This window comes from Acipenser ruthenus, chromosome 11 (assembly GCF_902713425.1).
Source record: "Acipenser ruthenus chromosome 11, fAciRut3.2 maternal haplotype, whole genome shotgun sequence".
In the NCBI taxonomy this organism is placed as follows: domain Eukaryota; kingdom Metazoa; phylum Chordata; class Actinopteri; order Acipenseriformes; family Acipenseridae; genus Acipenser; species Acipenser ruthenus.
Window position 1 is genome coordinate 42,046,564 of NC_081199.1, and position 27,492 is coordinate 42,074,055.

The 27,492-nt window shown below is 40.0% G+C and overlaps 1 protein-coding gene across 1 annotated transcript in view; it reads right to left on the bottom strand.

Moving 5' to 3' along the window:
- LOC117427011 (receptor tyrosine-protein kinase erbB-4-like) overlaps positions 1 to 27,492 on the bottom strand; it is a 278,434-nt gene that overhangs the window by 73,800 nt on the left and 177,142 nt on the right. The window contains exons 4-6 of the mRNA XM_059034039.1: positions 8,001 to 8,132; positions 4,692 to 4,757; positions 208 to 326 (exon numbers count right to left, since the gene is read on the bottom strand). Coding sequence (XP_058890022.1) covers positions 208 to 326; positions 4,692 to 4,757; positions 8,001 to 8,132 — 317 coding nt within the window. The remainder of the gene's footprint in view (positions 1 to 207; positions 327 to 4,691; positions 4,758 to 8,000; positions 8,133 to 27,492) is intronic.

Consider the following 27,492-nt stretch of genomic DNA (forward strand, 5'->3'; position numbering starts at 1 on the left):
ATTAACCTTAAAGCTCCTGTACTACCCTTCAGGACTCCCAGTCCGTTCCTCCCACTACGAGAGCTAATCACAAACCGGTTCAACTGCACAAGTCAACTTGAGGCCTTCACCACAACAGTGACAGCACTCTGTCACAGCCCTTTCACTGCAGTCAAACACACCCGACGGCAGGAAATATTGGAATTACAGCCTTGAGTTATCACATACAAAGCAGTCTGTGTCCTTGGGTCCGGAGCAGCCCCCTGCACACTCCCGATGACAGCAGTCACTGACGTAGGGGCCGAAACATCGTCCATCGCACTGTTCAGCGCACACTGTCTTTGTTACTGTGGAAACAACGGCAGAGTCAAACACACAGAGCTTACACAGTCTTGTGGCTCCGCCCACCTGATGAAGCAAGACAGATTGCAGTGTTTAGTGCCTAGGCTATTCATTTAAGTATTTATTTATAATATGTTTTTTCACATTTTAATACAGTGCGGCAGCATTTAGGTTAAGGGAAGTGTACCGCGGCAAGATATCTTAGCGGTAAAAAAATATTGCTGCAGTGGAAAAACATTTTAAACTGATATGAAAGAAAAAAAAAAGATATTTTCACATGTTTGTTATGCCAGCTAGGGAACTCTGACTATATAGAATGTTACCCATTAGTTGGTGTAGCAAAAAATGATCAAAAATTATTATTATTTAATTTTTAGATATACATAACCAGTAAATAATCATATTAATAAGTACATAATCCCTTGGTTTCTTCCAGGGAAAATACATTTTGTTTTTCATTAAGTATTTTATAGCCATAGTAGTAATAAATATATATGGGGCTACTACAGCTATACAATGAGATATACTGTATATATCTCCTAATGCATATATGCGAATGCCTGCCAGGGTCAGCTTTGTTCAGTTATCCACAGATCCATTAGAAGAAAAAAAAAATCAGAAGAATGGATAATAAAACAAGCAATGAGCTGCTGGTCTGGGTGAAACTGTCCCTGGAGAAGTCACTTCTTAATATCAGCAGTAACAGCTGAGAAATACTAATTAAAATGACAGCACTGCCATATCAGATGCACAGGGCTAACAAGATATATTATTGAAAGAAGACATGTCCTTAATGCCTCAGAACTGACACGGATTCTCATTAATCTGGGGCTAACTTCATCCGAAAGGCTTGAATTCATTTAAAAAAAGAAAACACAAACCTGACCAGATTTTAAAGAGAAATACAAATGAAATAGTGGAAAGAGTAACTCAAATGGTTGGTATGCAAGTTATAAAGTAATACACACATAGACCCAGGCTATTTAAAGGAATACACACTTCACAAAGAAATTAGGTGGTAAGAGACATTTTGAAGATCATGTGAAACAGTTTACAGAACTTCAACCCACTGGTGATCGCTGATGGTTAATGGTCTTAATTATTTGTAGTTCTGTAAAGTCTATCAACCATGGATCAACCCTGCACAGAGTTAACATGGCCACAGATTACATACAGACAGGACTTAAGCGTAGTTACAGAATTAAGCCATCGGCTTAAATAAAACAGAAAAATCCCAAACTAACCAACGATTAACTGGTATAGCCCCTTAAAAGTGAATTCAATTATTTGTTTATACTTGGGCATATCTATAAGCAACCAAAAACAAGTAGGTGAACTGATATTTTGGTGGCATTGCATTAAATATGTGAAATATGCACTGAACACAGTTTGCCTATCACCTGCTGTGTAAGAGGTCAATAACAGTCCTGTGAAAGCACTGCTTGCAAACTTCAGAGAAAGTGCTTTGAACTCAGCTGCAGGGCACAGCTTCACTGCACAGTAACTTCCCATTGCGGCACTAAACTGAAGTTCCAATCTACCGCTAATGATGTTTAACTGCAATTACAATGTACCTCTGCTGTCATTAAACTGCAGTTACAATGCACTCAATTCAATGAGCAATCAGCAGTGGAATTGAACTGCAGTTACATGTAGGGGTGTTTCAAGACCATTAAGGTTCGGGTTATGCTTGGGATCAGTTAGCTTTAATAATCTTTTCCCTTGCCAAACTTTCCTATTCATCCCTTGGCCTGTTGCACTGAAACTTTCTTTACTAGATTTTTAATCTTTTCCTCTCTTTTGCAGAATGTCTCGTGGTCGCTACCCTGTGAATATTACCTTACCATATAAAGGAATATTACCTTTCTCAAGTTTGAATTCCCTAGTATATGGGTCCTGATTCAAGTGCTGTGCTCCTACAGCTGACAGCTCAAACATAGAAACTTGATAGCAATTTGAAGACAAGCATCCGCGGCGCGAGAAAGCAAACGGGATGGCTCTCTGCTGGTGTTGCACGGCTGAGTTTCTTAGAATTCTCAGCCACCTTGTCCGTTCAAAACCGATTCTCTTCACAAGCCCAGAGGGAACCTTGAGGATAACACGTACTGGCTTAAACATCATAAGTCACAATTTAGTTCATGTCACACCTTTTATATATTCAGGGATAACCTGTCCTGCTGTGACTGAAGATGTTTCAATTCAATTTAGCAGGTCAGGAAGAACTGAAGTAGGTCAAAAACTAACAAACCTGCAATAATTCTTATAAAGTAAAGTCAAAGGATTTTCTTTAATGTAGAGAGGGTTTGGGTAAATACTATTTAGCATACGTGTGTGTCATTTAAAATTTACAATTTAAAGTTTACAACATCGAAAATGTTAACCTTGTGATAAAACTATAATAACTAACAATGATACACTTGATACATATCATGATACACATGAAGCACGCATAAAAATGATGCCAAGGGACTGTATCATTTTCTGCAGCTTTACACTTTCTGTAGGCTTGCGTTTTCTTTTTTTGTTTTTCTTTTCCACATTTTATTCAAGAAACGATACACAGGATCTAGATGTACTTTATCAAACACCAAATACAATACAAGCAGATGCTATTGCTATTACTAAAATGCAACAAGCAACACAGAACTTTAAAACTCTGGCAGGAAACAATTATTCACCAGAGATTATAAAAAATACCGCATGGGGTAGTGGGCATTAAATTCCCATATCATAAGAACATAAGAAAGTTTACAAACAAGAGGAGGCCATTCAGCCCATCTAACTCGTTTGGTTGTTAGTAGCTTATCACACACTACCCCAAGCATTATTCTCTATATACTAACCTTTGAGCCGCTAAACAAAAATGAAATATTTATCCACAGTGACTTAGAGATAATATGTAATACTGTAAAAAAAAAAATCAATATTTTCTTTTACTTGCATTTTTATTTTTGAGTCGTCCTGCGTACCCGCTATGACCCTCAGAGGTACCCCCAGGGGTACGCGTCCCCCTGGTTGGAAACCCCTGCACTAGAGTTCTCAGGCATGTAGATTAAGCGGATGTATGTTTTTACTCTTGCCTCATTCTATTCTGCTGGAGTGGAAGGCAGGGAGGATGCGAGGGCTGCACTGCTGAGGCAGCAGCTCAGATCAATCATGGTTATGCAGTCTTATCGGCTCACCCATGTCTTTCATTAAAAATCGTGTATTTCGGTAATAACTTTGCATGTTTATGAGATTAACGTATCGATTGCAGTTATTTTCCATTACAGCACTGCGATGTACAGCCAACTTACTATCTACACCACCCACCCTTCCTCCCTCTGTCCCCCCTTTCCTGGCACCCTCCCCTATAATGAAATCATGAAATAAAGAATCGAGGACGGTGGGTGGCAATTTATAACTTTCTAAAATGACTTATGGTAGCCCTTTCCTGGAAATAGTGATTTTGCACTGATGCACAGTAGCGCTTATTTTTGATTCCTGCAGGTTGCTTTTATAAGGTTCACAAGCATTTTACAGTACTATGCCATTCTGTCTGTATCATGTATATATGTACATCTTTAAAATATTACATGAAAGAAAGAAGGAGTGTTTTATGCAAATCCTTTCTTTTTGCGTCATACTTCGCTGTGTTTTTCCATTAAGTTGCTTGGCCAGATATAATTATTGTAAGAGTTTAAGTGCACTTATCCATTGTGCAAGGTGAGAGGCAACCCGAGTGCCCCTGCTGTGTGCTTCAGTGCGGTGATTTTCCCTGCAATTAGCTTGTGCGAAAGGGCCGCTCTCCAAATGGGTCATTGTTAGCAGGGTACGTCTGTATGGAAAGTGATAGTGCCAAGGCTCTGCCTCTCCCTGCAAATTACAGACATGCTTTGTCCAAGCGAAGGACTCCCAATCACATTGCCTGGTCTGAAGCTTGCAGTATGCTAATGAAACCATGATGTTCGATACCGCGGGGGTACGGAGCATTTGAGGTTTTCTTTAGGGCTCTAAATAGCAGTCTTCTACAAGCTAGAGCTGCAGATCCCTGGTAATTTGAAGCACATCTCTTTAGAATAAGTGCCAGTGATTGGTGTTTAATTACAAATGAACTGACACAGAGTATCCTACTACATTTCTATTGAATTCCACACAGAATGATCTGTAAGGATTTAGATCTAGAGAACTTTGTTCTTCACTGGATTTTGGGGCTACACCAGTGCTAGGGAATTGGGAGGGGGGGTTAAGATGCACTGGTGTTACCGTTGGCATGAGGAAATGTATTTTTCAGCTGGGTCAGCTTGTTTATTAAACACTTGGAGCCACTGATGAAACACCGTTGACCCTCATGGTAAAGAGATACTGTACGAGCCACAATGTATACTCACAGCTCTGGCACTGGAAATTGTTGGGACCCCAGCAGCGACCTGTACAGGACTTGTGGCACCGTCCACCTGTGGAACAGAAAGGAGAGGGCAGTTTGAGCTCCTCAACCACTTCACATCTCAGTGTCGTGGCAAAGGCACACATGCTGTACTTAATTACACCACACACTTTAAACATCCAACAATCCAGAAATCCAACCCAAACAACTATCACGAAAAACAATTAGCGATGTTTCTAACTCAGCAGCAGATTCAAAGATTCAGTTTGAACATGAGTTTTAGAGGGTAACAGAGATAATTTGTACAGGAAGATCTATAACCAGACAACATTTAGCCATTGATACTGTAATTTGGGTACGGTATATGAACAAAGCATGGTCGAGTCCCAAGAGTTTCATTATTAGTTGTCTCTGTTTCAAGCATGTGGAAAGCCAGTGTAATGATTCCATTGTAACTAGAATGGAGCTAGAAGAATTTCCAAGAAAAACAGGAATCTTACACTAGTGCAACCAACAGATGTTTTTTTCAACACAAATTGCAGAATGAATCAATGCTACAATAGATACAGTGTACCGCAGAAGTGCACCTGTTGTACCGTACTGTATCCTGCTATTTAAAGTCTCCCAGTTGCATTGCCTGTGCAGTACAGCACCACATCAGTACAGCTGAGGTAAGAGAATTCTCACTGAGTTTGTTTTAGTCCCAATTGAGTCCTTTTCACTTCCTATAAAGAAAGAGAAAGCGTGATGCTCACTGTAAAACTCCCCGAATCTTCTCTTATATATATACATATAGAGCAGTTTGTATTGTAAATGACTCTTCGATAATTACACACCATGCAAGCCTTCTTGTTATAGTGTCATCCTCTCTCCCTATTTAAGTTCATTGAAGAGTAATTATGTCAAAGCAATAGCAGTGGTTTTCTGATAACCTGGCATCAAAATGAGCCCGACACCTACCTCCCTCCACCCCCCTTCTTTTATCTCCACCATCTGCTTACTCAGACGTGACATTGCTCCTGTTATTAAAGTCTTCCAACAGAGAGGAGCCTCCATCTGGCTTGGACAGCACAGATATAATGTGTAATAACTGCAATAGTGAGCCCACATTTTAAAGATTCACTACTGGGTTAATCCTCCACCGTTGGGAACAAAACAGCGAGCAAAGGGCTGGCTTAAGACAGGGCAGACGTGAGAAAATGGGTGAATCCACACAATGGTCAGGGTGGGAATCAGAGCTGCTCATCCCAGTATCTCCCAGCAGGTGTCGCTATTTCACAGCTGTGTTCAACAGCCTTACAACAGCCTCAGATGCCACATTAACAGTGGAATCCCTAATTATAAAAATTTGAATTTGAATTATAGTGGGAATTTTGATTGGTGAACTTAAATGAGCAAACTTGAAAATCCATACATCTTGAGTTGAAAATGTACCGTTTGAATCTTGAAAAACCTAATTATAATGGCTGGCAGCATGATATGAATTAGTTTAAGTTACACAGATATGATGAGTGCTCTTGAACTTTGCAGAATGCGTCTGCTTTGATGGTATCTCTCAAATTCTCATTCATGTTTTTAATAACATTGCTTCTAATAGCCCAGTAGATGGGGTGTCCCGGAGCAATAGAGACTACAGTAGAAAACGTGACCCTGGGGTCTGAAACTCTGATGCAGAAACTTTGAATACCAAGTTCAAAAGCAGAAAAAGAGGGTATGGATTTAATTGGAATCTAGAACATAGTGAACAAGAAACATGTTGTGGCAATGCAACTTGCAACAATCCAACAGATTGTCATGAGATATGAGACACCACACAGTACCCTGGGGGAGCACTGTACCCCAGACTGTGGCGTTCATTTTATGTCATGAGAACATTCCTCATGGCTCCCACATAACTGATAAAAACTAAAATGGTTTGGTACAGTGGTAGATTCTTGCAGCTAAAATAGAAATGTAATACAACACACCTGACACATCAAAACAAACAAAAAAAACACACTGCAAAAAGAGCAGAGAAACATGAGGTAAAGACACACGACTTGGCAGCATATTGCATTAGCTTGCATTGAAGTAATTAGAAGTCATTAATGAACACCCTGTGCTCCGCGCTCACAGCTGCTACCTGCACCATACACTAACCAGTGAGACACCTCGTCAGGGTGAAATGAGTTCACTTCAGCTCACTGACTGTTGCATCACAATAGATCCATCTCACACAGCTGAAAGGTTAGGTCGCTGCCCCCCTCTGTGTCATCACAGAGTCCAAAAATGTCATTTGTCTGCTTTTTAAACAATGCCCTTCCCTTTATACGGTGTTGAGCTTTTTTTTGCAATTCTTTTTTCAATTTTTTATGTATTTATATATGTGGGGATATATATATATATATATATATATATATATATATATATATATATATATATATATATATATCATCAAACCTATTTCAAGTCTATGACCTCTGGAAGTGAAAGGCTGGTGTACCAACTCACTGGATTCGCTGGCAAGCAGATCACAAAATAATTCTGTTGTACCAGCATAAAACCACTGTACCCCCAAACACCTGAACACCAGACAGTGTGGACCACAGATCTAAACAAGAGCAGATACACAAGACACAAACATGCATGACAAAACCAGGGTCCTTACAGTAAATATAGTATCTAACCATACATGTGTCAGTAACATACATGTGTCAGTATTTAACCATACATGTGTCTGTATCTAATCATACATGTGAGGCAGTATCTAACCATACATGTGAGGCCATATCTAATCATACATCTGATGCAATATCTAACCATACACGTGAGGCAGTATCTAACCATACATGTGAGGCAGTATCTAATCATACGTGTGAGGCAGTATCTAACTATACACGTCAGACAGTCTATGTTGTATTTTTCGAACGTAAAGAACATGCTGAATGTCCCATTATTATTGATTTAGACAATGGGGGTGTTCTGATGAAGCCTACAGACCCCAGAGGCAAGCAAACTACCCACTTCTGTCATCCGCATTTAGAAACTTGCACTTCATTACTGATTGTGTTGCAGAGTACAGATGGCTGTGTGACAAATTGAATGTGACAAAAAAAAAAACAAACTAATAACCAGCAGCTTATTATTTTGGGAAGTCTGAGTGAGTCTGTCACAACTCTTTATTTGTCTTAATAAGCAGTAATAGAGTATAAGTTTAGTATCTCTTTCATGTGCTTCTGTGTTATTGAACTCATCATTTTAAATAAATAAAAACAGTAAGTCTGCTCAGGGTGGGATAAACAACAGCCAGCACCCCCGGAGGTGGAACACTCACATCCTGCACTGCTATTGGTTGGCACCACGAGGAGCTCAGAGCGTGGGTTGCGCACGATGTCCTGCCAGTGGACTGTATCGGCGTGGCACAGGAACTTGTTTTGATCCACGTATACTCCTCCATTGAGGATTTCTGTCGAAAGAAGAACAAAAAAGAAGCGACAAAGTTAAAATCCACGGGGTCCAAGATGTTATTCATTTCAAATAAATAAGAAAAAAAAAGCACAATCATTTGGTGGCACTCTGTTTTCTTTTTATTTTGTATATAAAGCTTGTTTTGGAGCAATAACTTCTTCTGAAATGACTGTAACTGTAAACAAACTTTTTACTTTTGTGACTGGCATTATCGAAACCAAACTGTAGCGTGGTATACTCTATGACAGCATTCCCACACACGTGTATGCTCTTAGACAGGAAACATTTCCTATAATAAAAGCATAGCAAAGGAAAGAATACCAACGGGTGGTAAAGCTTATCAATAAACCTGGCAAACCAGGGTAAACTATGGTAAATGCTTAGTACAACTATGGGAAAAGCATGCTAAAACAGTAAATGTGCCATGCAAAAATGCTGTGGTACTCTTTTACAAGGGTGCCCCTATTCCGACAATCAACAGTGGTGATATAAACCTAACTGAATACTCATTTGAAGAAGCTGATTTGTGATGTAGGTGCAATCAAATGTAAAAAACAAGCTCCTGTAACAGCCACAGCAAACCTGAAATGATAATGACTAATTTCATTGCAATGATCTTTTTAAGATTCAAGGCCTGGCATGTCATAATCAAAGCTAAGTTTAGAGATGATGAACAAAGTTATTTTAAGAAACATCCCTTATCAGCAGGGTGCAAACTTATGGAAATAACAGAAACTAAGTCAAGTACATGATTTGGCTAGTGCCTTCATCAGTGTGAATTCGCTACTCACAAACCTGTATCTGTCACATGCAGCATTCTTAACCATTCACAAGAAAAACAATGTTACTGCAAAGGGATTAAGGAATAACAACTTCCTTCTGCAAACAAAAAGATCTATGTAAAAAAAAAAACGGAAGGGAGCAACAATAAGAAATATAGACAGATTGATGCATTACAAAACAAAGGTAGACATAGTTATGGATGCCTTCTAAAAAGAACACACGTGGCCTGCTGTTATGTTATAGGGGCAAGTGAACAACCCCAGAGAGATGACTAATAGACAAACCCATTACAGAGTGCATGTGCGTGTTTATTATATAGGCCTCGAATTATAAATAATTGCACTGATGCGTTGCAGTTTGTTGCTAGCTGGAATATTGAGTTCCAGTTTGCTCCCTTGCTTCAGAGCCCATTAGAGAGAAGCTATGAACAGGGTAATTGTTCAGTGTGCTGGCCTGGCTCGAACGCCACATCCTACCATTGATTTCATTCTCCATGCTTGATTTAAACAGGGAGTGCTTTCATTAACATACAGACCAGTGCAAACCCACTGGATGATGTTGATATAATTAGGTGTTTGAACAGAGGAATATAATAGCTTCTGGAAAAGACACACTCTCTTGGAATGAGAGAGAGAGAGAGAGAGAGAGAGAGAGAGAGAGAGAGAGAGAGAGAGAGAGAGAGAGAGACCCTGTGGACAGTGTGTGTCAAGCATCATCTCGTTTACAAGGGGGTCCTGTGAGGTTTCATAACTGTGCCTGCAATCTACTTTTACATGTTAAAAAACAATCTACTGTGGACTTTTTCACATTTTATTGTGTTACAACATGGAATCAAAATGGATTTAATTAGGAGTTTTTGCCACTGATCAGCACAAAAAAAGTCCATAATGTCAAAGTGAAAAATAAAATTGTTCTAAATTAATTACAAATACAAAACAGAAAATAATTGATTGCATAAGTATTCACCCCCTTGAGTCAATATTTGGTAGAGGCACCTTTGGCAGCAATTACAGCCATGAGTCTATTTGGATAAGTCTCTACCAGCTTTGCACATCTGGACACTGCAATTTTTTGCCATTCTTCTTTGCAAAATTGCTCAAGCTCCGTCAAGTTGGATGGGGACCTTTGGTGAACAGCAATTTTCAACTCTTTCCACTTATTATCAATTGGATTGAGGTCCGGGCTTTGACTGGGCCACTCCAGGACATTGACCTTTTTGTTTTTAAGCCACTCCAGTGTGGCTTTGGCTGTATGTTTGGGGTCATTGTCCTGCTGGAAGATGAATCTTCTCCCAAGTCCCAGGTCTCTTGCAGACTTCAGCAGGTTTTCCTCCAGGATTTCTCTGTACTTTGCTGCATCCATTTTGCCCTCTATCTTCATGAGCTTTCCAGGCCCTGACGCAGAGAAGCATCTCCATAGCATGATGCTGCCACCACCATGCTTCACGGTAGGGATGGTGTTCTCAGGATGATGTGCGGTGTTAGGCTTGCGCCAAACATAGCGCTTAACGTTGAGGCCAAAAAGCTCTATTTTGGTCTCATCAGACCATAGAATCTTCTTCCACTTGGTCTCCCACATGCTTTCTGGCAAACTTTAGCCGAGATTTGATGTGAGTTTTTTTCAACAATGGCTTTCTTTTTGCCACTCTCCCATAAAGGCCAGTTTTTTGAAGCACCTGGGCTATTGTTGCCATATGCACAGTGTCTCCCAGCTCAGCCGTGGAAGACTGTAACTCCTTTAGAGTTGCCATAGGCCTCTTGGTGGCCTCCCTGACTAGTGCCCTTCTCGCCCGGATACTCCGTTTTTGAGGACGGCCTGTTCTAGACAGATTCACAGTTGTGCCATATTCTCTCCATTTCTTAATAATGGACTTTTCTGTGCTCCGGGGGATATTCAATGCCTTGGAAATGTTCTTATACCCTACCCCTGATTGGTGCTTTTAAGGAACCTTATGCCGGATTTGCTTTGAATGTTCCTTCTTCTTTTTGATGTAGTTTTTGTTAGGAAATGTACTAACCAACTGTGGGACCTCCCAGAGACAGGTGTATTTAACCAGAAATCATGTTGAACACCTTAATTGCACACAGGTGGACTCCATTCAACTAATTATGTGACTTCTAAAGACAAGTGGTTGCACCAGAGCTTATTTAGGTGTGTCATAGCAAAGGGGGTGAATACTTATGCAATCAATTATTTTCTGTTTTATATTTGTAATTAATTTAGAACAATTTGTAGATTTTATTTTTCACTTTGACATTATGGACTTTTTTGTGTTGATCAGTAGCAAAAACTCCTAATTAAATCCATTTTGATTCCAGGTTGTAACACAATAAAATGTGGAAAAGTCCAAGGGGGGTGAATACTTTTGAGAGCTACTGTATGTAATTACTTAGTAAATACATGTGTACTTAAAGTGTTATTCAAAATTCAAATCCAAAACAGAGTGCTATTATTACTGAAGTAAATTCAACTTTAACCATACTCTCCGGCTGGTTAACTCATATTTGGTTTCCAAGAAAACGGAAAACGATTTATTTTGCTAAATATACTGTCAGTCATATAGTCAGGATTTGTTAAAGTCATGAACGGAAGATCGTTCCTGTTCAAGCATGGTAGGAAAGAATTCAATTGATACCGTACCAAATTTCCCAGAGTCTGTATGGAATTAATCCCTATTCCAGTGAAAAAAGGTTTAGGAGATTAACAGTATTTACAGCATCTGATTTTTACAGAGGCAGATTAACAACATAAGGGTGCTTGTGCCACAGAGCAGACATATTAATAACTGAGGGATTCTGAAATTCTCTAATAGTCTCACAGACACTTGATTAAATTCTGTTGCTTGGCGATTAGGGATCGCATTTTTTTGTGTGTTTATTCAAAGGGGCTTTGAAACCCATCTTCATCTTAAATTAATTTTCATATTTGGATACAGATGATGTAAGATTAAAAGTGACCGTATTCCACATGCAAGATGACTTGTTTACTGATTATAATATAATCTCGACTGAACTCATTCTGCTTTTCTGGGTCAGTGTTGGCTATTGTCTGACATTACTACTGTATGATACACGGGTGTACTGTATAAGATACTTACAGACCTTCCATAACAGCTTCATTATTTATATTTGGTAGCTTTCCTGGTAAATGCAATCAGACTGAAACATCTGAAGAAGATTAAGTTAGAATAAAGAGATTAGTCGCATAAAGATGTTTTCTGTTCAAAAAGAGCCAAACTGTTAAGATGGGATATAAAAATGGTCAGGTTAAACAAAAAAGGCTAAACTGATATTAGGACTAAATGACTAGTGCTGCGAGGGCAGGTTAACATAATCTATTTGGTCGAAAAAAGATGGGTAAGGAGGGATTAAGTGTATAAAATCCTAAATGGGATAAGATCATGCTGGTCCAAGTTACCAGCCCATGGACAACAGCGCCCAAAGGGAAAGCGAGTTTCCCCAGTACTACATAATTCAGCAGTACAGTATGCTTTCATAGGAGTTGATGAAGGAACCAACATTTCTTATCAGAGGTTTTCTATTGCTACACTATTATATTCAGAAGTGTCACTGAGACATGCAAAGCATGCATATGCATAAACAGTATCTAGGTAGTTATTACAATTCGTTCCTGACAGAACTACACAAGCTGCGCCCTAAGTGCACTTCATATAAGAACCTCACAATGACGTTACCTCTTATCCTTTGTCAGGTAGTAAATGAGCTTAGTTGGCAGTCAGGTTCCTTAGCGCAAAGCTTTTTCTATCTCCTGAATAAGCATCAACTCTAAATCACAAAAGCCATTTCATTTGTCAGCGTGACATTCTATTAGGCATTAAAAAAAAAAAAAAAATGTTATTAAAATTAAATTGGACTATTTTGTACTGGCAAGAACTCTGAAGAATCTCACCCACACAACCATTTACAAGAACAAGTATTGTATTTATTTATTTATTTATTTATTTATTTATTTTTTGCTTGGGTTGTAATTTCTTTGATTGCAAGGCGCATATATATATATATATATATATATATATATATATATATATATATATATATATATATATATATATATATATATTCTCATCCATTTATTTTCTCTGATTATAGAAATGGCACCTCCAGGATAACAGGTTAGCTCCGACTGAGATAGGAGGGTCTTGTTTTAACCCAGTCAGCTCCAGATTCAGCACAATTGGACGAAGGGCTCTCTGGATATACTGTACAGTAGTTAATGGGGCGCTACACAGAGCCTTAAAACAAATCCCTACCTCTCATTAGCATAACAACTGCTGTGCAAATCCATTCTCACTCTTCTGCAGAACGTTTAGTTTTCCAAACTTTATTTTCTCTTTAGGCTAGCTTCACAGATCCTAATAAGCTATAATCTTAAGAATATCTTGCTTAAGGTAGTGTATGGTTAGGCTGACCAAGATTACTGGTCATTGGGGTCTGTGTAGTGAGCAGTTCAACTCTAGTCCATTTATCCTGCCAGCACACTGCAGATTCATTCCCTGTGCAAGATGCATTAGGACTCCATCAGAAACATGAAACTAATATAGTGCTTTAGGGTGGTCGGGTAGCTGCTGTACAGGAGGGGACAAGGAAGAAACGTTTTCACGAACACCATCACAGACCCTCTCGTCCAGGGTCATTACTGTAAGTAGGAAGCTGTACCTTCACCATCACAGACCCTCTCGTCCAGGGTCATTACTGTAAGTAGGGAGCTGTACCTTCACCATCACAGACCCTCTCGTCCAGGGTCATTACTGTAAGTAGGGAGCTGTACCTTCACCATCACAGACCCTCTCGTCCAGGGTCATTACTGTAAGTAGGGAGCTGTACCTTCACCATCACAGACCCTCTCGTCCAGGGTCATTACTGTAAGTAGGGAGCTGTACCTTCACCATCACAGACCCTCTCGTCCAGGGTCATTACTGTAAGTAGGGAGCTGTACCTTCACCATCACAGACCCTCTCACCCAGTGTCATTACTGTAAGTAGGGAGCTGTACCTTTTCCAAAAGGATTACATGACAAATAGTTTTAATGCCACTGCTAACACGGAGAGTCGTACAATGTGAGTTATTTGCACACAGGTGCACCAGTGCAGTAATTAGCTCTGATTGCTTTATGCAGACTGTCTCTGTGGATTGGACTGTTGCTGTCTTAGATGGGGAGCCCTGGTAACAGCTAAATGAATGGAAGATTCTGCATGGCTTATACCTCTCTGAATAACCTTAGAGTGTACTTGTAAAGCTAAGAACAGAAGAAACAGAAAAAAAATGAGTTATGGTTAGGGTTAGGGTTGCGGCTAGGGTTAGGGTTAGGTTAGGGTTGGGGTTGGGGTTAGGTTAGGGTTAGGGTTAGAGCTAAGACTAGGGTTAGGGCTAGGGTTAGGTTTGTGTTGGGGTTTGGATTAGGGCTAGGGCCTTTTGCTTGCTTTGTTTTTTAATTGGAATAACTTTTCAGAAAACAATGTTTTCCAAAACCCATCAGAAATATTGTGTTCTTCCAAATTGATAGCCACAAATGTTTCAGTCCTTTGTAGTGACTGGTCATTTCAGGTTTCCTTTTCTGTTGCCTACTTTTCGATTTGCTGTGGTTATGCTGCTTTTACTCCAGAGAAGTCTGTGACATGAACAAGGAATAACCTCTAAATATTCCACCTCTGTCCCCATGCTCAGCGCTTCACTGCTTCAATACTTTCAATTTGTTAATTTATCCAAGGCTCAATTCCATTATGCAGATTTGATTTCTGGTACTGAAATTCAATAACGCTGCATTCCCATGGTCGGAGCAGATTTATTTTAAATGCATATTAGGGTCTTTTTGTGGTTGATTAGCTGTAATAAGCATTGGTGACAGCTCCCTCTGAGATTGTTTTACATGTTTAATTAAAATCCTTAAGTGCAGACTGTGAGAAAGTGCACCTAATTAAAGAGGTAACAGTCAGTGTCATTAACAGTTAATATTATTGGTCCTAAGGGTCACTCAAAATACCAAATGATATGCTCTTTGCATTTTCAGCATTACAAAAAATAATAATCCAAAAAGCATGCATTACACGCTTTATTAGCAAAAGAGTAAACCGTTTTTTTTTTCATTTATCCTGTTTTGTTTTTATTAGTTGTGTGCTATGTTTCTGGAATGGGATATTTCATTCAGAATGGCTATGGTTCCTAGTAAGTCATTTCCACTGCATTTGAGTTCTTATTGTTTCACTTAGTTTAGCACAGTGCTGCGGGTCACATCCATCAAATCGGTCTTTACTCAAAAATAAAATAAATAAATAAATTATTGGCAAGAAAACACAATCCCCATTAGAATCTCAAGGTATTTGATAATATATTAAAGGTGTAGATTCAATTTCACCTTTCATTGTCCCTGCAGGTATTGGAATGCCCCTTTCAGAGGCAATAGTGAACTGGCCCACAGTTCAGGGAAGCAGGATGACACATGTGTTAACAGTTCTTACTGGAAAGGGTCTGGTTAGGAAAGCACTAGGGGCTATACAAGATGCAAATCCAGATATATAGTGGCATACCTTTAATGTTGTTGAAGCTGACACCCTGGGATCCTTCAAGAAGCTGCTTGATGAGATTCTGGGATCAATAAGCTACTAACAACCAAACGAGCAAGATGGGCCGAATGGCCCCCTCTCGTTTGTAAACTTTCTTATGTTCTTATGTTCTTATGTTCTTAAGAGCTTTCAGTAACATCACAAAGTATATCACCATGCCCTATATCCATTCTTTGCAAAAAATGCTAGTTTGACATGCAGACAGATGGAGATAGAATAACGAACCCCCTGCCACACGTAAAGATAAGAGCTCCATACATCAGTGCAGTCCTGGCCAGTTGCCTTTTTATGAACTAATGCATATAGTACGCCTACAATGTGCAACATACTGCAATGCCATTGAAATCCATCATGCGCTTTCTCTCTCCCACTCCCTGCTTTGTTCAACAGACTCTAAATCAATGTAATTCCACTGCTGGTACAATGCTGGCATGCCCGCACTGTGCTGGTGCCAGTTGGTAAAATGTTCAAAGCTATAATTAATGCAAAGAAAAGCATGCCCGTGTACCAGTCTATTTTACTGGGTAGGTATGGGGAAGTGTCAGCAATCCCTGCCAAATTCCAAAATGGCTTTTTTGTTGATGAGCCACAGGTGTACATCGTACTAGTCATGCCTCCAAACCAACTGCGAAACAAGCTATTAATTCTGTGCACTTATTACAGGCAAACGGTGCACCTGTTGTTCGCTCTTGGCCTTGATTTAGAAACTCCTGTGATGGGAATAATCCAGCTCTCCCCATGAAATACATTTGCAGATCCCCAACAGGATCATTTGAATGCCACAGTGTGAAGGCATCCCTGTGACAAGGCTGCTGTAGCTGGGTTAGAAAGGGTGAGTGCCGTATGAGCTGCTGAGCATCCCACCTTCCACCACTGTCCTGCCACGCCTGAAGATACCGGACTCCGAAATCACAGAGGTTCTGCTCCGCTATTCTGGAAGTGAATTTGCGTACAGAGATGTTATGCACAGTCACGCCGCATATAAGGCAGGGAGTAGTTACCTTCACTAAAGCTATGGTGTGGTCTATACTGTATGAATTCTCTCTGTCATTCTATCTGTATCTAGAAGCATCCTATAAACTATTGACTAGCTTGAATGTGTTTACAGCTAGTGGATGACAGGGCAAGAACATTGCTGGATTGTACCTTCGAAAAGACGTCAATCAGTAATACAAAGTAAAGCAAACGCTGAATGCAGGTGAGCTGTGCCAACCACAGCAGCACACTGGATTCTCACTGAGTATCACAGGGGTAAATAACACAGCTTGTCTGTTTGTATGACAGAAAGAAGCAGCTAAGAAAATGAGAACACACAATGAAGAGTGCAGCTCTACAACCCTGCATTAGTCTGCCACACTGTCTGCACAGTATTGTTATTGCAATGTGTCCTCATTGCAGTAACATAGCCGGTTGCCCGGATAACAACTTGGATTGGTTCTACCAGTGTGTTATCATCACTTTGCTTATGGGGCCAAGCTGTATAACAGGAGCAATAGAAAAAAGCTATTGAGTCCCCATCCGCAGTCATTTCTCACTTGATTTAGGAGATATTAAGCTGAGCGGAAAAATATCACTACCTTTATCATTCTCTGCTTCGCATGAACAAACCTCTTGTGCCAAAGAAATGATTAAGTTCTGTGACCCTAATAATGAACTATGAAAAGGATCACAGGAGGTAAAAATGAAAAGGCAATCTCATGAATCTGACCAGACTACAGAGCCTTACTGCGTGGAGGCTAAAGAAACTTACCAAACTCCCTGACCCTAACCAGCTCACAATGTTAAGACAAAAGATTCATAAAACTGGAGGCTACGTGGAATATAATATGCAAAGGTAAAGTGTTTGTGAGAGACAAGGACGTGTGATGCACCGTTTGGCCACCAGAGGGTTGTTTAATAATGTTCACCTATGTAATATACAGTAGAAATGAGTATTGTTACATATAGCACTCCAGCATTGCATACAGTATACACTATATGTACCATAGACGCCCCTATTTATCAAAGCATATACTCTAATGGGCAATTTGAATAGTTTTTGTGACTGGTAACAAATACCAGAGATAAACATCTTTTCATTTCAGCCTTTTGGACTCACAGGACCTAGTTAATCCTGTCCATGCTCCTGTATTGGCCACTGTATCGGTATTCTATCCATCTCACAACAGAAAGCCTAATTTATCTGGCTTATATCTCACACTCTGAGACGGCTACATTCCTGCCTTGATTTCTTGGATATCATCCCAACTATCTCCAGTTCTTCTTTTTCTTGTGTTTCTTAAAGAATTCCCCACCCACTTTGTAAATTCTTCCCTCTGGGAGCTTATCATTTAAAAATAGTTCTGACAGTTGGCTCCAGCCTCCTTGCTGTGCTGTTTTTACTCCAGTCACCTGCCACTGTCCTGTCAGAAAGAACTATTCATTACCGTCTAAGCGCAGCAGAGCCTGATCGGGGACCAGGAGGCATGATTTAGTAATGAAATAGTGGATTTGTCTTTTTAAAAGCTGCAGTTAAAAATCATTCTGCATGCAGCTGCAGTCAAACTCCCCTGTAGTCCTTTCCTATCAAAATATAAATCAGGGTCCTATGACGTGTCAGACAAGGGAGGTATTCTCACTGTTGTTAGAAAGTAGAACCCGAGGGGTGTTCAGTGTGAGGTTGTGTGGTCCAAAGAGCAAAGACCACACAGTGAGTTTGGTCAAACCTCCCACTTTCAAACCTTTGTAATATGGGTTTAAGAACACAACAGAAAATGTGAAGCAGCGTGAGAATGTAGCACTATTACAGCACTTACAGCTTTTAAAATGAGGCGTATTTTTTGTGCAGACTTTTGCATAAGACAAAGTGTCGTTCCTATTTTAATTCAGTTTAATTTTAACAAAAAAAACACATAATAAAAAGATGCCGTGGATCTCTAACCTTAGAATGCATTAACACTAAAATGAATACTATCATTAAAGAATGCTTAGTCATTCGAATCCCCTTTATAGCAGCTATTATACCCAGCACACAATTATCAGTGTCATCATTGATGCTTAATGCGCCTTAAAGTCCTGCTAGGGTGTCAACTGGTGGCAGGAAGCCAATCTGTTGTCATGGTACCAAATATTATCTCTTTAAACAGTGGTACTTTTTTTATAGAATGTTGCCCAAAGCTCTGGAATCCTACCCTGTGGTTATTGAAGGTTGTAACACACTAGCGTGGGTCACCTCAGCTGTTTCAGCTGAACTGCAATGTCACTGAAAATGATATCTAAAGAGTATGTGTCAATGACGCTATAATGATAGGGTGACAAAACATTTTAAGATCTACAGCGCAGCACTGCCAGCTGGTCTGACATTGTCAAAGGGGTTGCATTTCAATTTATTTTAAATCAAAGAAACAATGTGCACAGTCATTTTCACCCAGTGCAGTTTCCAAACACACACACTTCAAACAGACTGTCTACTAAAGGTTTAACTTGTACTTGTTAAGTAGAGCAGAATAAATATGCAAGGTAATACATTTTAAAAGAAGACCTTGTTTACCTTAATGTTTCCGATATGTTACCCATTACACCCAGTTTAAAATAGTCTGTATAGTTATGCTATGGTGATTTTTGATAGGGCAGTATGTAACTCAAGGCAACTCAGGTGTGCGTTTCGCTCAGGACACATGTTCTATATTAAACAATTAGCTCTGGGTAAAAAGCTGAGGGAATGACAAGAATAGGAAACACTGGTCATACTGTGGGAAAAAAATCATCACACAGAGATTGTTTATAACAAAAATAACATGTGCAGACCTGCACACACGTGTGGCAGGTACCATCTTCCCAGTTTCCTTTCACAGTAGTGTTTCTGCGATGAGCACGACGTGCACGCATTACAATTCCAGCCCTACACCGGCAGTACAATGAGATCACACTTCAGAGTCCACTACAGCAGTCCCTTCACTCAGATCATCTGTAGCCTGCAGCAAATCAACACAATCAGAATAGCAGAGGAGCCGAGGGGAAAGGCTCGGGGCCAGGGAACAATACGTGATGGAGCTCAGTGTGAGAAGAGACAGGGAACAGTACGTGATGGAGCTCAGTGTGAGAGGAGACAGGGAACAGTACGGGATGGAGCTCAGTGTGAGAGGAGCCGAGGGGAGAGGCTCGGGGCCAGGGAACAGTACATGATGGAGCTCATTGTGAAAGGAGACAGGGAACAGTACGTGATGGAGCTCAGTGTGAGAGGAGACAGGGAACAGTACGTGATGGAGCTCAGTGTGAGAGGAGCCGAGGGGAGAGGCTCGGGGTATATATATATATATATATATATATATATATATATATATATATATATATATATATACAGTATGGAGCTCAGTGTGAGAGGATAGAGGGAACAGTACGTGATGGAGCTCAGTGTGAGAGGAGCCGAGGGGAGAGGCTCGGGGTCAGGGAACAGTACATGATGGAACTCAGTGTGAGAGGAGACAGGGAACAGTACGTGATGGAGCTCAGTGTGAGAGGAGACAGGGAACAGTACGTGATGGAGCTCAGTGTGAGAGGAGACAGGGAACAGTACGTGATGTAGCTCAGTGTGAGAGGAGACAGGGAACAGTACGTGATGGAGCTCAGTGTGAGAGGAGCCGAGGGGAGAGGCTCGGGGTCAGGGAACAGTACATGATGGAGCTCAGTGTGAGAGGAGACAGGGAACAGTACGTGATGGAGCTCAGTGTGAGAGGAGACAGGGAACAGTACGTGATGGAACTCAGTGTGAGAGGAGACAGGGAACAGTACGTGATGGAGCTCAGTGTGAGAGGAGACAGGGAACAGTACATGATGGAGCTCAGTGTGAGAGGAGACAGGGAACAGTACGTGATGGAGCTCAGTGTGAGAGGAGCCGAGGGGAGAGGCTCGGGGCCAGGGAACAGTACATGATGGAGCTGATTGTGAGAGGAGACAGGGAACAGTACGTGATGGAGCTCAGTGTGAGAGGAGACAGGGAACAGTACGTGATGGAGCTCAGTGTGAGAGGAGACAGGGAACAGTACGTGATGGAGCTCAGTGTGAGAGGAGACAGGGAACAGTACGTGATGGAGCTCAGTGTGAGAGGAGACAGGGAACAGTACGTGATGGAGCTCAGTGTGAGAGGAGCCGAGGGGAGAGGCTCGGGGCCAGGGAACAGTATATGATGGATCTCAGTGTGTGAGGACCTTCAGGTCAGCCAAGGAGCTGGAGAGGAGTGGAGGGAGTGGGATTGGCTGAGACTGACTATACAATGACTAAACAATATCTGACTAAACAATATCTCTCTGTGCTGACTGTTTAAACAATAAAAGCACACAATGAATGTTGTTTTATATATATATATATATATATATATATATATATATATATATATATATATATATATAAAGACGTGCGGGGATCAGATAAACAATGTTCACTACATACAAGTCTTTAGGCAACATTGAACAGAGAATGTTTTTGTATTATTATTATTATTATTATTATTATTATTATTATTATTATATATAATTATTATATATATATACAGACGTGCTCAAATTTGTTGGTACCCTTACAGCTCATTGAAATAATGCTTCATTCCTCCTGAAAAGTGATGAAATTAAAAGCTATTTTATCATGTATACTTGCATGCCTTTGGTATGTCATAGAATAAAGCAAAGAAGCTGTGAAAAGAGATGAATTATTGCTTATTCTACAAACATATTCTAAAATGGCCTGGACACATTTGTTGGTACCCCTTAGAAAAGATAATAAATAATTGGATTATAGTGATATTTCAAACTAATTAGTTTCTTTAATTAGTATCACACATGTCTCCAATCTTGTAATCAGTCATTCAGCCTATTTAAATGGAGAAAAGTAGTCACTGCGCTGTTTGGTATCATTGTGTGCACCACACTGAACATGGACCAGAGAAAGCAAAGGAGAGAGTTGTCTGAGGAGATCAGAAAGAAAATAATAGACAAGCATGGTAAAGGTAAAGGCTATAAGACCATCTCCAAGCAGCTTGATGTTCCTGTGACAACAGTTGCAAATATTATTAAGAAGTTTAAGGTCCATGGAACTGTAGCCAACCTCCCTGGGCGCGGCCGCAAGAGGAAAATCGACCCCAGATTGAACAGAAGGATAGTGCGAATGGTAGAAAAAGAACCAAGGATAACTGCCAAAGAGATACAAGCTGAATTCCAAGGTGAAGGTACGTCAGTTTCTGATCGCACCATCCGTCGCTTTTTGAGCGAAAGTGTACTCCATGGAAGAAGACCCAGGAGGACTCCACTTTTGAAAGAAAAACATAAAAAAGCCAGACTGGAATTTGCTAAAATGTATATTGACAAGCCACAATCCTTCTGGGAGAATGTCCTTTGGACAGATGAGTCAAAACTGGAGCTTTTTGGCAAGTCACATCAGCTCTATGTTCACAGACGAAAAAATGAATCTTTCAAAGAAAAGAACACCATACCTACAGTGAAACATGGAGGAGGCTCGGTTATGTTTTGGGGCTGCTTTGCTGCACCTGGCACAAGGTGCCTTGAATCTGTGCAGGGCACAATGAAATCTCAAGACTATCAAGGCATTCTGGAGCGAAACGTACTGCCCAGTGTCAGAAAGCTCTGTCTCAGTCGCAGGTCATGGGTCCTCCAACAGGACAATGACCCAAAACACACACCTAAAAGCACCCAAGAATGGATAAGAACAAAACATTGGACTATTCTGAAGTGGCCTTCTATGAGTCCTGATCTGAATCCTATCGAACATCTATGGAAAGAGCTGAAACTTGCAGTCTGGAGAAGGCACCCATCAAACCTGAGACAGCTGGAGCAGTTTGCTCAGGAAGAGTGGGCCAAACTACCTGTTAACAGGTGCAGAAGTCTCATTGAGAGCTACAGAAAACGTTTGATTGCAGTGATTGCCTCTAAAGGTTGTGCAACAAAATATTAGGTTAGCGGTCCCATCATTTTTGTCCATGCCATTTTCATTTGTTTTCTTATTTACAATATTATGTTGAATAAAAAATCAAAAGCAAAATCTGATTTCTATTAAATATGGAATAAACAATGGTGGATGCCAATTACTTTTGTCAGTTTCAAGTTATTTCAGAGAAAATTGTGCATTCTTCATTTTTTGTGGAGGGGTACCAACAAATTTGAGCACGTCTGTATATATATATATATATATATATATATATATATATATATATATATATATATATATATATATATATATATATATATATAAAGCATTGAAAACAGGTAAAACGTATACCCAAACATTCAAACAAAAGCAAGTTTACAATAAAATAAAAGAAAATATATACTTTTGTGTGCTTAGTTCAGCAGCTATGGCTTACAGTATGTATTGCACTTTGGGATGTTTGTGGAGAGAAAGGTGAAAGAACAGTGTAATAAAGTAATTTGCAGTTGTATACAGGCAATTGGAGGAGGCAGCCTATACTGTCCTGGTATGACAAATAGCACTCTGTAGACAGTGCTTATTGAGACCGTGTGACAGGCTAGCAGGACACGGCACTTGAGGCCAAATAAAACAGACAAACAAAACGGACTAACACTTAAACAAACAGTGGACGGACAGACACACAAACACGGTGAGTAAAAATAAACAAACATGTATCGTGCTGGTCCTACCAGCATGCGATAGCAATTGTTATTATTTTATTTCTCCTTCTCTCTCTCCCGTTCTCCACTCACCGAACACACAACCCCGAGTGAGTGAAACGTGCACCTATATATGCTGTTGTGCCGGGATTCAATTACTAATTAATTATTCACTTGAATCCCAGCACGTGAATTAATTATGTGCAACCTCGTGCTCGCATATTATATACTTTAAATGCACGTGAAGTGATGTGCAATCCCTGTGCCTAAATACAATTATACATTTTAAATAACTCGTGCTGCACACACCCATTTATATCCCGTGCAGCCATATCTATACATCAACATTAACAAACCTCACGCAACATACAACACAGAAATGCACACAGGGGCGGGGCACATTGCCTCAGACCGACACAGTGCGTCAGTGCCGGAGCTTGGCACCTGCAATAATCTCCATCTCATTGTGAGTGTCGGGGTTGTATGAGGTGTGTTAAGTGTGTGTGGGAGGGGTATATTGCCCTCAAGTGTCTGTTGTTGTGTGTCACAGCTGTGCATTGTCACTGCTACAACTCCTCTTAGCTTCTTCTCGTTTGGACTTCCGCTCGAAGAGTTCCTGTGACTTCACAGGGACAAAGAAAACAAACAAACAAACAAAAAAACAGGATTGCAGGGGAAATCAGCTTGGCAAGAAGTATGTTAAAGCACGGTACAACAAGTGTTAACCATGGTAAAGCATGGTTAATGCAGGGCTCTGTGTGTGTATAGGAAAAGCATTATAAAATACTGTGCAAATGTGTGAGATCCCATGGCAGGACAACTGGAAAATCTCATTATGGTATTGCTGGTATACTTGTGCTATATATCCCTATATTGTATGTTATGCTTAAGAAGTGTCCAAAATGAGTTGACAAACCTGATTCTTTCCACTGACTGATATAGAGCAGGATGCCGTATCAAAAAATTCAATTTTCTCTTTTTGCTTTTTTAATGGGAAAAAAAGATCTCCAAAGATAGAATATATCAAGCATCATTCAGAAACCAGTCAATGACACTTGCTAAGAACAATTGCTACTGTGTGATAGAGCAGGTACAAAGACAGTCACAGATATGATTCCTAATAAGGAATTCACCAAAGACCAACAAACTCACTGCTCTTTGTGCTATTCTAACAATAAGTAGTCCAGCTGTATAGTGCAGAGACACTACGTCCATTACATACAGTACAGTATATCACTTCACATTGCCAATAGTGGACAAACATTTACCAACAGTTTTATACAAGTGGTAAAGATTAAACTCATTTCACAGTAACTGTTAATTTCGTTGGGGGCTTTCATTTGAATTACACATTTAAAAGGCCAGCCTCATGTGGCAGGGTGACACAAAAGCACCTTTAATTAAACCCCAAAGAAACATCTTGCTATCATTCTTAAATTATTCAATCGGTCCATCTAATTTACTTAAGAATGCATCAGATACATGCAAACGAGGGGACTGATTACTGCTAATCTGAGAATAAATTTTATTGAATGGGAACTACTGTATAATGGCATCAACCTCTGGGACCCTCCAGGGGAACCAAGACTCGTTTCAAATGCCCAACTGTAAACAACTTTATTACGGTTTCTTCTGTTCCCAACCCAGCTTCTGTTGAAAATGTTAAGTAAGTACTCTTAGAACTACTGTATAAACACTAACTCTTACTATAGGGAGTCCCATATATCACACTTCAGATACAGAGAGTGGTCAGGGTGCGGAATGGGTTACCTAGTCATGTTGATGATGCTGAATCAGTGGGGTTCTTTAAATCAGGCATCAGATACAGAGAGTGGTCAGGGTGCGGAATGGGTTACCTAGTCATGTTGATGATGAATTAGTGGGGTTCTTTAAATCAGGCATCAGAGACAGAGAGTGGTCAGGGTATGGAATGGGTTACCTAGTCATGTTGATGATGAATCAGTGGGGTTCTTTAAATCAGGCATCAGAGACAGAGAGTGGTCAGGGTATGGAATGGGTTACCTAGTCATGTTGATGATGAATCAGTGGGGTTCTTTAAATCAGGCATCAGATACAGAGAGTGGTCAGGGTATGGAATGGGTTACCTAGTCATGTTGATGATGAATCAGTGGGGTTCTTTAAATCTCAGGGAACACAAAGCCACAAAGGAACTTGGTTTCAGGAGACTAGGTTTCAGGCCACTACATGGCACACCAGTGGAGACTTGGGGTTTGATACAGCAAAGTAATCTCAAACTAGGTCTCCTGGAACCAGGTTTCAAGTTAATATCAATAAATCCTGCTTGCCAACAAACTAGCCATCCATTTCTAACTAGCTCTTCCAGTTCTATGGGTAATAATTTTACACAAGGTCAGTGTAAAAATATCCTGAATCACAGGGGCACTTGGGATGTATAACGCAACAGATACACTGTTTCTCCATTCGCATGTAATTGCAATTTGATGTATTTAACAAATGATCTGAAAAAAACAACTGCGTAAATTCAGCTTTATTAAATGCTTTACGATGTGTTTCCCACCCAGCCGAGGACACGTTACGCATGGGAAATGCAAGGTATTAGATCAAAAAGCTATACTTTCAGGTGGCAAAGAACAACAAAACTTCTGTGTGTTAATCGCCCTTCAATGTGACGGGTATGAAATACAAGCACGGGGAATGTTAACTCAAACATGGCAAACATTTATCATATGAAGTAGGAGAAGAGAAAATATTAATGTACAAAGTGGATGGACGAGGTATCATCAATAAATCCTGATGGAAAATGGACCTGTACTGCACTGTATATAATCAGAGGACAGGTTCTTACGTATTTGTGGTGGTGACCTGTGAGACAGGCTGCGAGAGAAACTGGAGATTCTCATTTGAGAATTATTAAGAGGATTATAACCAGGTCTCTGGGCATGAAATCTGTTCTGTGTGTAAACAGTACCACTCATAGATTCCCTTTGCTTTTTATTGTCAAAAAAGGTGAAGTATTTGTTTTTATTTTCTATCTACGTTCGACAAACTGGTAGTGTCGTCTTGAGCAGCTATTGTCAGCTCTATGTTGCTGTGTTCCTACACAGACTTACTAAGCTTCTCTGCTCTAGTGCAAGAAACAACTCAGGTCCACCTACAGTACACTAACAGCCTTTAAATTAACATCTATAGTTTTTATTTGAGAAAGTTTTTTCCGTAGAAGAAGAAAAAAAAAATGCAGCAAACTTTGCTGAGCTAAATCAGTTTCTACATGCTTTCTAAAACTGACTCAAAATGATTGTTTTATAATAAATGAGAAAGAAACAAAAGCAGCAGAAAGGGCCCAGGCGTTTCAATACCGACACGACGGGATCTCTGACAACAATAATTGTGTTAAAGCCTTCTGATTAAATTTCACCATCTCATATGCAATTGTTTGCAATGAATCTTTATGAAAAATAGCCAGGGATTAAAGGATTAACGAATTCTCAAAGAACCCCAGGCATCTGCTTAAGTACAAAGAGGAAAAAAAATCTTCATTTTAAACTAAAGCCATATTAATCTCTGCCTCATGGCAAAAAAAAAAAGAGAGGACAGAAAGCGTTGTGCTATGTGCACGACTTCTGGAGTGTGACTGCATGTTGTAGGTGGGAGGGGTGCAATAACAATGATGTCCACAGGTGCACAGGCAGAAGGTATATTAACGACAGAAGATAAAGGAGAGAACAAAGAAATATAAAGATCATTATTCCAAATGCATCCTCTGGTCAGATAATCGCCTGTGTATAAGTCAGCAATTTGGAATATCCCTTCTCTTTGTCAGATTAGACAAGCAACAAGATTAGAAATGAGAAAAGAACACAGGCTGTTTAGATTGCATGCAGATGGCTAAGTCATGAGACAGAATACTGTAACAAATTTGACTGGATTGTACTTTACTATTACCCCCGGAATTTATTTTCTTGCTCATAAAAGTTTTCTATAGTAATGTATAGTAGAAACATGGCACCCAGTTTCACAAATCAACAGCAGCTGCATACAGTGGTGCTTGTAAGTATTGATACACTCTATTCATTTCAATGTTATTCCCCTGAGAAGCATCCGATACATATTGAAACAGTTGGAAACATCAGGCAAACTTGTTAAGTTTAAATGCAAACTTCTCTCCAACTTTTCAGATCTTCCCAACAATCCAGTACAGACAGACCTAACTAACCAAATTGCTCTTACCTCTTCACCACAGAGTGATTTTACTGTTTTCTATCCTTTTATCAGACTCTGCTCTGCTTTCAGTTGAGTTTAAATTGCACTGGCCCTCAAAAGCAAAAATAATAATAAAAAAACTACTGTACATCAAAACCAGTCAGAGGAAAGAAAATACTAAATGAATGAATGTTGCA